This window comes from Benincasa hispida, chromosome 2 (genome assembly GCF_009727055.1).
Source record: "Benincasa hispida cultivar B227 chromosome 2, ASM972705v1, whole genome shotgun sequence".
Classification (NCBI taxonomy): Eukaryota; Viridiplantae; Streptophyta; class Magnoliopsida; order Cucurbitales; family Cucurbitaceae; genus Benincasa; species Benincasa hispida.
In genome coordinates, this window is record NC_052350.1 from 46588968 (window position 1) to 46601945 (window position 12978).

At 33.9% G+C, this 12978-nt stretch overlaps 1 protein-coding gene across 1 annotated transcript; it reads left to right on the forward strand.

Annotated features, from left to right (window-relative positions):
- Positions 1-10274: 10274 nt before the first annotated feature.
- LOC120071374 (cysteine proteinase inhibitor A-like) lies at positions 10275-12800 on the forward strand. Its single transcript, XM_039023620.1, has 3 exons — positions 10275-10561; positions 11372-11583; positions 12625-12800. The coding sequence occupies exons 1-2, from the start codon at positions 10460-10462 to the stop codon at positions 11573-11575; spliced, it is 306 nt and encodes a 101-aa protein (XP_038879548.1). The 5' UTR covers positions 10275-10459; the 3' UTR covers positions 11576-11583; positions 12625-12800.
- The last annotated feature ends 178 nt before the right edge of the window (positions 12801-12978 follow it).

Here is a 12978-nt window from a genome sequence, read left to right on the forward strand (position 1 = left end):
AGCGCCCATGCATCGAGCGGCCGAGTGAACCCTGCGAGCGATGCTAACCTGTCGTGTCAACCGATGCGTCGATGCCAAGCTGTCGGCCAAACGCCCATGCCAAGCGACTCATGCGAGCGATGCGTTGATGACGAGCGAGCCATGCGATTGATGCTAAGCAACCGTCCTATACGTCGAGGCCGTGCGACCTTGCTATGCGTTGGAGGTTGACGATGGCTTGCACGATGGATGCGTTGGACAAAGGCCATGTGATGGGCTAGGTTGGACACATGGTGGTTGGCCCTTGCGTTGGTTAAGACTTGCGATGACTGAGTGAGTTAGGTTGCGATGGTGCCGTGTTGAAAACCAAGGGGAACCAAGGGTTGCTATGCGTTGATGGCCTACTATGCGTTGATGGCATACTATGCGTTGAACATCCAAGGGTTTGTGGACGCATAGAAAGGATGAGCATATGGAGGACGTCATCCGGACATGTGGCTTGTTAAGAGGAATTCTTAAACCTTAAGCAAATTAGGTGGATGCATAAGAAGACATGTAAAGGATGAGGGCTATATGTTGGTGAAAGGAGAAGAAGACACTTTGGCTTGCGCTGATGTAAGAATGCGTTGATGGTGTGAAGAAAAGACACTTGGACATGTAGCCAAGTAGGAGGGTCGGCCGTGGAGCAATCTTGGACACTTATAAATAGGGCTAAGGACTTTAGATGAGAACTCAAATCCTCTTTAAAGGACATAAAGGAGAGTGTGTAAGGACTAATTGAGAGAAGACTATGCGTCGATGGAAGAACACATGCGTTGCTAGCAAGACCATGCGTTGGTCAAGAAGTTCCAAGAAGGGAGATGCTGTCGGGCAGAAAAGACAGGAAGTAGCATCAACTTGGAACGAAGAGTTCTCCCAGAATACTCGTGCGTTTGATGTGATTTCAAAGCCATCTGAAAGCTAAAAGAGTCTAGTTTTCCTGGTGGGGCTGTTGGAGAAAAAGCTCCAAGGAAGCTGAGAAAAAGACAGAAGGGTCAGGCTGTCGGGTAAACTGGGCCAGTATTGATGTTTTGAAGATTCTGGCTAAACCACGAGGAGTTTTGAGCTAAGATTTTATGGGTTCAAAAGGAAAGTTCTGAGCTAAGGAACTTCGGAAAGGAAAGTTCCTAACTAACCAAGGTGAGTGGTTATTGTGTGTTGTATTGTTGATATAATTTCTATATATAGGTAAATATATATAGGGATAATGTTAAATTGGCATGATCAGGGATATATGTTTATCTGATCACTATGCTTGTTAAGATATTGCTTGTATGTTTGTATTGGAAACTGAAATTGTACCCGGGATACATAGTTAGCATGCTTGAAAAGGGTACTTGGCGGGAAAATATAGTCGGCTTCGGTCGGCGGGAAATGATAGTAGGTGATAACCGACGAAAAATATAGTCAAGTTACCTAAGCATAGCTAGCGGGAAAATAGTCGATGTGCACATTGGTAGGATAATAGAGTACAGGGAAAGTTTCTACAGGAATTGTTGTTGTTTTAGTGAACGTGTGAAAGTACTGGGAAAAATATAGGATCATGCCAGAGATAACCAATGGTAAAGCCGGGGATGTTTTTATTATGTGATAACCAGCGGTCAAGCTAGGGATTGATTGTTTTAACCAGCGGTCGAGCTGGGGATTGTCCAGCGATTTGGCTGGAAAATAATATTGAACTTGTGGTAGTGTTCTTGTTGACTTTGCATTGCTTTTCCAAAAGTATATTTTTGTTGACAAAGTTATTTGTTTATCTAAAAGCACCACTCACTAGGCTTTGTAGCTCATGTTTTCCATGTTTTATGTTTTACCCCTCCACCCCAAGTAGCGAAAGGTGAGGATTTCCATGGTGCTGCTAAGGTTAAGGTCTGCCACGTGCCACAGTTATACTTCCGGAGAGTTTTACAGTTGTTGTTATAAATTTTGTAGTTAAGTCTTGGAGTTGTATAAATGTTACATTGTTGTAAAATAAAATGAGCCTACTTAATTAGTTGATTGTTCAATTTGTACATTGGTATCAGAGTTATTTTCGCAAGAGTTATTAGGCAGCAAGTGTCAACAAAAGGGTTGAACTACTGCAGTCACACCCTTTCCCAGGCTCAGAGGATAGTCTGGGGTGGGGTGTGACAAAGTTGGTCGCATACTTCTCTCACAATCCTTGACTAAACATCAAACTCGACAGCTAACTTAACTTCCTTCATGACCTTCCACATACTTCATGGGCTATACTTTGGCATAGTTTTCCTTCCTTAAATACTTGGCCACACAACGTTTTGGAAGGGTTGGCTGCATACATTGACATGACTTTGTCGCATGGACCTTCTGTTTTCCTTCTAAGTGTGAACCCTCTTTAATTCACCCGATAGCTCACACATCATACTTAGAATATTTTCTACCTTCAAAACACCTGATGGTCATCCTTTAACGCTTAGAAATTTTCTTCTCCCTTAACATCTCATACATGCTCTTACACTTCATATTATTACAAACATTATAATTATCATAAACATAGACATACAATGAATTAAACACATAATTGAGAGGACTTAAGCATAATTAACTAGTAAATCAAGTTGAGAGGCTTACACAACCCAACCCACCATGAAATATTTGAGTTGGGTTGGTTCGGATTACTTTGATCATTTATTTAAAATCTTGTTCTAAAAAGAATAAAATGTAAATACGTAAAAATCTAATTTAGTTATTTTTCATATATTGAATTAAGATTAACAACTCAATTTCAATTTATATAATGAAAATTTTCTTTCCAAAATGCTAAGAAATAATTTTTAAGAGTTGTTAGAGAATAAGTTATTAAAAAAATGAAATTAAATAAAACTAAAATCAATATGTGTATAAATAATTGTATTATAAGTAACGAAAAATATATTTTTTAAAGTTAATAATAAGTTTGGGTTGGTTTGTGTTACGTTAGGTGAACCCCATGAACCAACTCAACTCATAAAATTTTTATTTATTTGAACCCAACCTAAACCAAATGAGTTGATAATCCAACCCAAATCGCACGGACTGAGTTAAGATGATCGGTTTGTTCAGATCATCGAGTTTTTTGAACACCTCTAGATGATACTAAAGACAATGCTTTAAATTCAAAAATATATAGGGTTAGAGATTCAAACTTTTAATCTCATAGGATGCGAGGATTTTTAAAGAAGTTTCAATTTGAGGGTGTCATCAAACGTCAAATGTCTCCATTAATAAGGCTAACAACTTAAATAGTATATGAGATTTTAGATACGACAAAGGCAGAGTTGTTGAAGAAGTTCAAATTTAAGAGTTCAGTCAAAATATTGTAACCTATGAATAAGACTAAAAACTTATGAGACATTTGAAGTTTGTTATTATAGTCTTAGGTTATTATAGTTGGATTATAATAGTTCATGTTTGGGTATAGATTATTTTAGTTTGGGTTGTAATAGTATGTGTTTGAGGTATAAACTATTTTAGTTTGAGAAGAATATAGTAAACACTAGAGCAAAGTATAAAAAATGATGAATGTAAAATAGTAAAAACTATAGCAAATAGTAAATATTGTACTAAATAAAGATTTTGAAATAGTGTTGATGGTAGTTAATTGGGGACTACAAAATAGTATTTACTGTAGTAAGAGATGGTTATTATAGTTTTAGGATAGTTCTTAACCCAAACGCCCCTTTATAGTATTTGGGAGTTGGGATGTGATAAGAGGAGGTTATTCCATATCTCATAATTGTCGATAAAGTCAATCGTTGAAACATTTATTAGGATGTGACAAGAGAATTCTAAGTTTCAATAGTACTTAGATTGTGAGAGAGGAAATATTATTCTATGTTCCATCCTTATCAATAAACCCAACTACCTATCTTCAAAAAAACAAAAAACAAAAATTAACCACCAAAACAATATTTAGGATATGTTTGATTTAACTTTTTAAATGTTTAATTTTAAAAATAAATCATTTTGGAAAAAATGAAAGTATTTGTTAACCGCTCAAAATAGTTTTTGAAAGACTTTCAAAGGTTATTTCCAATGGTCTTTATAAAAAAATATTTAAATAAAAAAGAGTTTTAAAAAAACATTTATTTTTATCTCTAGTCAATCCAAACAAATCCTTACTATTTGATAATGAAAATTGTTGTTCGTTGATATTATTGTTTTTCGTGACCTTTTTTGTTTCTAGTTTTCTAGATCTATAAGTTTTGAATAAATGTTCTTGCTTCTCGTTATTCATTTTTTATACTCATTTCCAAAATCATGTATAAATAGTTTCGACATTATATTGTTGAAAATTTGTTTTAAATGACAAAATTTCTAAAAATATTTACAACTAATAGCAAAATATCACAGTCTATCTGTGATAGATCGCGATAAACAATGATAGATTAGTATTTGTGTCTATCTGTATCATGATAAATATAGATAGTATCGTTCGCGGTCTATCACATATAGACTGTGATATTTTACTATTATTTGTAAATATTTTGGTTCATTTTTCTATATTTGAAAACAACCCTATATTGTCATTCTTGACTTCGCCACTGAATATTTAAATATACATATAGAAAACAAATTTCTATTTGTTTCTTTTAAAATAGAAAGAAATAAGTGACAACAATTATTAAACACAATTATGCTTGCCAAACTTAACTAAGTCCAACAATAGTGAACATGCACTCTCTTAAGATAAGATGATCGATACCATCTCCATAGTCGTTGTATTAAAAAAACACATAAGATTATACTTTTCTTTATTTAAAAAATGTTATCAAACCAACCATCCAAAATTAGTTATGATTAATAAGGCACACCACCTAAATGATATATTTGAATTTTTTTGATGTGGAAAGTTTCACATGTTTTGAATAGAACGCCTTTACTCCACTAATTGCTTTGGAAAATTTGTATGGATGACCCAATTTTTGGGTCCAAAATATCAAATGACTCATTTTTAAAAAATAGTGTCAATTGACCCTCTGCTGACATCATCGTCATACCAAATTACGTAAATTGCCGTTACTTCTTCGTCTTCTTACCTTTTTACTGAGAACCCACCAAAACTAAAAACTCTTCATTCAAATTTTCCAAGGCTAACGGTTTCTCGCTCATAAACTAAAAACTCTTTAGAATCCATCATTTCAGCTTGCAAACGATTCTACTGCCGCCAACAAATCGAATCTGATCGGTTCAAAGTTCAAACATTAAGAGGGCGATATTTTGATAGAGAGTGAGATTGAGAGAGCGACATTGAGAGAGCGAGGTTTGAGAGAGAGCAAGATTTTGAGAGAGTATGAAATTAATGTTTTTTGTTACAAGTATGAAGATTGAGAGAGTATGAAGTTATTGTTTTTTGTTACAAGTATGAACATTGAGAGAGTATGAAGTTATTATTTTTTGTTACAAGTATGAAGATTGAGAGAGTATGAAGATGGAGAGAGTATAAAGATTGAGAGAGTATGAAGATTGCTATTATAGAAATACTCCAGCTTATTATTGTTTTTTGTTTACAAGATGAAAGTATGAAGTATGAAGTGTTACAAGTATGAAGTATGAAAAAGTATGAAGTATGAAAAATTATGAAGTATGTTACAAGTATGAAAAAGTATGAAGTATGTTACAGGTATGTTAAAAGTATGACGTATGAAAAACTTATCAATGATATTTATAACGAATGAAATGTTACAAGTTAGTTACAAACTAAACTAGATGAGGGTTATTTGTGTCACGGTCTCTAGCATTTTCAGCATGTCGCACGGTTGTAAGCGGTTCGGTACAATTTTGGCGGTTATGACCATAATTTCCACACCGACCACATTTCATTTGTCTGCGAAATTCTCCTCTGGATGGTATTCTTCTCACTCTCCGTCGCCCGACTTGTGCCACAAACTTTGGAGGAAGGTATTTCGTTCCTTGGCAGCAACAATTGCATGCGAACACGGGATACCAAATGAGTCGCATTCCTTACACGTGCATTCCTTCGTATGAAGATTAACAATACTGTCCAATCGATTATCTCGTACGTGTACTCGATAACAATCAATAGGCTCAACTTGATATCGTATGCCTTTATCGGCCTCACTTGCCAATCGGGTTTCACAATAGTCAGAGTGCAATGTCGTTCGAGATGCCCAGTAATTCCTCCATTCGTAAAACCACGATTAGAGCATTCCTCTAACATGTTCAATCAAGCATACTATGAGTAATAGTCGATTACTCTTTAGTTAATGAATTGAAACACTCTACACTATTGAATGTCATGTTATCATATCTTCGTTCTATTTGGTAAAACCGTGCCCACCTTTGAAGACCGATGTCTTCCAAATATTTTGTGTATAACACCGTCTTGAAAAATACGGAGTTCATCCCATTTTGTCTGGAACTCTGTCATGCGAAATGCCCTTGCTGCATCTCTAAATATCCCAACAACCGTGCTATCCTTAAAGTTTGTAACCATATTTTGTTCTATATGCCATGTGTACAATTCATGAAATATCGTGGGAAAAAATGCACGAATAGAATTGGCAATAGATACCATCCGATCAGACACAAACACCAGATTATCGGGTTCTTCGATACTGCATTTCAAGTTTGACATAAACCATTTCCATGATCGATCGGTTTCATTGTCCACTATTGCATATGCTCGGTAAGGTATAATTGATTGTTCCCGTCCATAGAAACCACAACCAACATGGTGCCTTTGTATTTTGTTTTCAAGTGCGACCCATCAACAATAATACAAGGCTGACAGCTTGCGAAACCTCTAATACAAGGCCCTATTGCCATAAACATATACTTGAAATGCACCTCATCTTCAAGTTCGATCTCAAAGATTGTACTCGGATTCTCCATTTTTAACGCTTCTTCATAAGCATGTAGTATAGAGTATGAGTATTCTGGAGTACCTCTAGTGAGATCATACGCGACTTCCCTTGCATGCCACGCTTTATCATAACTCAGTTCACGCCATAATCTTTCCTCATGTCCTCAACGATATGACAATGTTTATGAATACGTCCTATTCATGTGAACTTATCTTTAATGAGCTGACTAACAACCGTAGCAGTTGGTTTTCTATGGTCGTGATTCAGAATTCAAATGGAACATGTGTGCGAACTGCAGTACTTTGTGATCTTAAATATATCAAACCCTTCCATTTTGACTGCACGAAGGCTCCACTTACATGTCTCCCCAATACATTTGACAATGAACAGAGATTTGGTTGACTTCCTGACCTTAAATTCAATTTTTTTGTTGATGGACAGAATAGATAATCTCATTTTCAAGTTCTTTTTGCTCAAAAATAATTGACTAACTTCAATGTGCTCTGTCTCAAATGGAGATGTGTCAGGCATAATCAACTCTGTCCTATGACTTGAAGACACAGATGGTGGAACCACTGAAACTGGTGTAGAACGACGCACATCTCCATGATCACGATCCATTTCATTCAATCCTGCTGGTTGCTCATTCACATCCATTGAAGGACCACAATCCATATAATCGAATGTTGATGGTACAGTGTCGATAGACAATAGAATATCATCCTCTTCCCGATGAAACTGATATGATTCCTCGTATTGTCTGTCGACAGCCGTATCATCATAACTCACATTTTCAAACCTCATTCCAATATTTTCATCCTGATTAGATTTCAACATTACAACTATCTGAAATCTACTAAGCTCTTCTTGCAAAAGAAGGAAGCGAACATCATCATCATTCCTTATGCATTATGGAAGGGCTTCAAATTCAAGCTTATATTTAACTTTCAGTATAAGATCAAACTCTGAAGAATTGACATTTGTAACCCTATAAATACGAAATTTAAGTTCTTCATACTTCAATGTATGAGGCACAATGGTTCCTGTCAACTGTCCCCCAATATACGAACTTTCATTCTCATCCCAATCACCTTCATATCGAATAAGTAGACACTTTTCTGTCATCCTACAAAGCAAGAGAACATTTGTCATTAAGTTGTACAAGCAATTGAAGTGTACTCTCGCTCTCAATCTCGCTCTCTCTCTCAATCTCGCTCTCTCTCATAGTCTCGCTCTCTCTTAATCTCGCTCTCTCTCTTACTCTTCCTCTTTCTTACTCTCTCCTAATACAAAATTTCGTAATGCTACATTTCCAGAAATAACACAGAAAAAATAATTAAACAGACTCAATATAATGAAACACCTTTCTAAAAAAGTTTTTCCGTTCTTAAAAAGCCTCGTCTTGGAAATCCTCGTTCGAAAAAATTTCCGTTCAACAAAACACTGTCGAAAACCAGAGAAGTAATCACCTTTGAAATGGAGTTTAGAGTTTAAAGAAATCACCATTATATTGTGTTTAGGTATTATTGATTTGATTTGAGGCTTCCATCGTGAAAATTGTCAAATCATTCATACACCGACGAGCAATCACATCAAATCGGAAATTTCAAGCGAGAGCGAGAGCGTTTAATTAGATAAGAGCGAGATTTATCTCGTGTGGCTGGTGTAAGGGTAATTTATGTAATTTGGTATGACGATGATGTCAGCAGAGGTCAACTGATATTATTTTTTAAAAATTGGTCATTTGACATTTTGGAGCAAAAAATTGGGTCATCCGTACAAATTTAAATTGCTTTGTTGAATTACTTAAAAAATGTCATTATGGCCATTAAATAATTTTTAACCTTGTTGGCTAAAATATATATATAGCTTAAGAAACAGTTAAATTATTAAGGTTTTGGTAACCATTTTATTTTATTTTTAAAATTAAGTCTATGAATACTACTTCAACATCTAAATTTATTTCTTTGTTATCTACTTTTCACCCATGATTTAAAAGATCAAACCAAATCTCGAGAACTAAAAAAGTAGTTTTCAAAAAGTTATTTTTGTTTTTTGAATTTGACTAAGAATTCAACAATTGTATTTAAGAAAATGCAAATCACGGCAAGAAATATGGATGAAATATGCTTGATTTAAAAAAAAAAAAACAAAAACAAAAACAAAAAATCAAATGGTTACCAAAGGAGACTAAATTATAAGTTACGAGTTTAATTTTTCTAACTTTGGAGTTAATTTGGTGTTTTGAACGTTTTAAAAGTGTCTATCACATTTCTAAACTTCTAATTTTGTGTGTAATGGTTCCTAACAAACTTGTAACTTTTATTTATGAATTTAATTGATCATAAAAAATAAAATCTAAATTTGTTCTAATTCAGAACTTAAATTTTATGTCTAATATATCCTTAATTCTAAAAAAATAAAAAGTTCATGACTAAATTATGTAATTCTATTTTTAATATTTTTAACTTTGATCTAAAACAAATAATCTTTGTTTTAAAGTTGTATTCCTGCTTCTACACATATTTTTCACTCTCTAATACATCTCTTTATCTATCCATTTAAAAAAGAATTATCAAACATATACCCTTTTTTATTTAAAAAAAGAAAAAAAAAACCTAATACCAAAAACAAAAATGATCGTCACTAAATCTAAGAGGATGATTAAAAAATATTTATATATATAAAAAAAAAAAATTAAGTCTTTCTTTATTAAGTCTTTCGTTTTTTATTTTTTATTTTTGAAAATTAAGCCTATTATTTCCCAATTTCTTACAATGATTTGCATCTTTTAAGTACAATGGTTGAATTCTTAGCCAAATTAAAAAAAAAGCTTTTCAAAGCTATTTTTTTAAGTTTTCAAATTTTGGTTTGGTTTTTTAAACCATCCGTAAAAAGTAGATAACAAAAGAAGAAATTTGGAGATGAAAATTAGTATCTATAGACTTAATTTAAAAAAAAAAAAAAAAACAAATGGTTACCAAATGAGTCCTACATGAATAGTTTTTACGTTTGTACATTAGATTAAAAAATTATTCAAGAAACCACTATAATACAACTAGAAGTTATGTAAATTAGAAAAAAAGTGCATGCCTTAGTAACAAGTACGTACAAATTCAAAATATTTAGGGACAATTACAAATATAGTAATTATATTCAAAATATTTACAGATATAATACAATTTAAAAGAACTTGCAGATATAAAAAAAATTTAGATTTTGTTTTCGAAGTATACTAATGAGTAGAAACTTATCCGTGTAGACAATACGGAGCGTATTACAAATAAATTTTTGCTATGTTTGTAATTCTTATCTCAAATCTTGGGCCAACCTATTCTTTTTCTTTTTCTTTTTTCTTTAATGTGTTTATTAAAGAAAATAAAGAGGAAGAAACCAATTGTATATTGCAAACTGCAAAGATAAAGGCGCGAGCGTGTTCTTCACGCTCCATCATTAACGGAGATCGCCCATGACGATTCGGCAGACCAATCAATGCTCCTCGCTTCTTAAAATCTATAAAATGGAAGTGATGGAATTCGAAGGAAGAGGCAGATCAATCAATCCATCGATTCATCGATCAATCAAGCTCTCTCTCTGTTTACTGAACTGAAGAGATTGTAATGGCGACTGTTGGAGGTATCAAGGAAGTTCCTGGAAACGAGAACAGCATCGAGATTGATGATCTTGCTCGTTTTGCTGTTGACGAACACAACAAGAAAGAGGTTTGGCTTTACTTTTCCTATACCTTTTCGCAATTTTTGAATTGGGTTGTGTTTTTTATCCCTAATCTTGTGGATTTTGTGTGATTTCTGCGTTTATCTACCTTCGTTTTTGCGTTCTTTTGTATATATTCGTGTTGATCGTGGATGATCATTTTCTTCAATCGTGAAGGAAGTTTTCTGTATTACTTTACAAACGAACAGGAAGAATGGTTGGTTGGGTAGGGATGGGGATTTATGTTTTGTAATTTTAGTCTCCCATGAAAATTCTTTTTTGTATAAATTGTGTGGGCTCAATAAGAAATAAATTTTTGGTGTCTTCTAGTTCTAGATCCAATCTTTAAGTTGGGGATGGATAGGTACTCCGAACTGGGGTATCGACACCATTGTAGTTTTAGAATCATCATGGGTTGATCTAGTGGTAAATAAACAACTTAGGATAAAGGTCAAGAGGTAATAAGTTCAATCCATGGTGCCCATCTACATTTAATATTATACGGGTTACTTGATGCTCAAATATTGTAAGATAAGATAGATTGTCACGTGAGATTAGTCCAGATATATGTAAACTGATCTGGACACTCACAGATTGGAAAAAAAAATAGTTCTGTACCGATGGATATAGGATAGAAAAACTGTCGAAGGCATTTTGAATTTGTAATCTTGTCCAGGGGTTATTAGGGAAAACAAGAAAGTTAGAATTCATATTCAACCGTTATTATGAGTCAGCGACGTTGTGACAGTCTTATCGAATAGTTTTTCTGCGAATACCGAGTAATCAAGAAGTTCTGATTGAAAACATTTTGTGTGCAGAATGCGCTTCTGGAATTCAGCAAGGTTGTGAAGGTGAAGGAGCAGGTGGTTTCTGGCACACTTTATCACATAACCCTTGAGGCAAGTGAGGGAGGTCAGAAGAAGGTTTATGAAGCCAAGATTTGGGTGAAGCAGTGGGAGAATTTTAAGCAGCTTCAAGAGTTCAAGCTTGTTGGTGATGGATCTGTGGGCTCCTCTGCTTAGTTTGCTAGGTAACCAAACCGTTTTCTTAATTTCTGCATTATCATGATACTCCAAAATCTAAATCTTAGGCATCTAGTACTATATTTTATTGTAGATAGAATTCTCTCCTTTTATCTTCTCAATTTAAATCCATGATGATTTCGTTTTTAGTCTCGTGTTATTAGAATAGTGTTTACTGTAGCTAATTGTTGGGGGTTTTGAAATCGTATTTATTGTATTAAGAGGTGGTTATTATAGTCTTATGATAGTCTTTGCTCCAAACGCCCTCTAAAGTAGCTAAACACAACCCTGCTCAATAAGTAAGGCGCCACTTCTTTTGCTTAGCATCGAAGAGTCAAATCTCCACCTTCCATCAAGTAAACTAAAAAAGAGAGTAACCAAACAAAGAGTCGGTGCAATTTAATCGGATTTTAGAATTAATTCCTTGGTTAAGTATATAGTCTGTTTGAAATCTTGTAAAGGTTATTAGACTTTTGAGACTTTGCTGCTATTTTGGACAGTTCAAATGGTTCAGGAGTGCTCTTTTCTTATTAAGCAGTCTACCATCATGATTGGTCTTGGTTCTAGGTCCTCCCGCACAAGCACCTCTTCTTTTTTTTTTTTTATTTTATTCCTTTCATCACATTTAACGATTTAGTCCTATGAGAGGAAGGAATTTTGTACCAACTTAATGTTATTTACATTGTTTGGGTACATCTGACTAGAATTTCATAAATTTATAGACATTTAAGTAGGATACTCACGAGCAGTAGGAATATGATAACAAATGTTGTATTAACAAAGTCAACGATAATTAGTGTATATTCTTTTCTTCGAAATTGAGGTTCAAATCCTCGTACTTCTATTTGTTGTACTAGAAAAATAATTATAGAAGTATAGTTATGGATGATTTACCACTTTTACAGTTTATTATTAGTTCGCTTAATAAGTAGAGGGGATCTGTTTTAAATCATTTGCTCTGCATGCACCATATTTAGTTACTTATAATTTTTGGACAATTACTTGGATTTATGTGACCCCTCCAAATCTTATGTGTTTCTGAAATTTAGGGTCCTTAAATCATGATGATGCGTGGAATACGAAGGGAACAAGATCATTTGCTTTATAGTGTCTTTGATTTAATAAATTCTGTAAGCTATGGATGATTGTATGGATATTTATTATCAAATATCAATAGTTGTGAATTATGTGGCAATTGCATAATATATGTATTTTCAGGAAGAAATATCATATGCATAGACCTTAACTACTAAAAAGCAAAAATTTCTCTCTCTCTCCTCTCTAAACTTTCTAAGTTGAATTCCCTTTCCATAATGGAAATGAGAGATTGAACCATAGAAATTTGAAATGATAGTTGATGGCCTATCATTGACATAGGCCAATATTAGCAAATTAGCATAGTT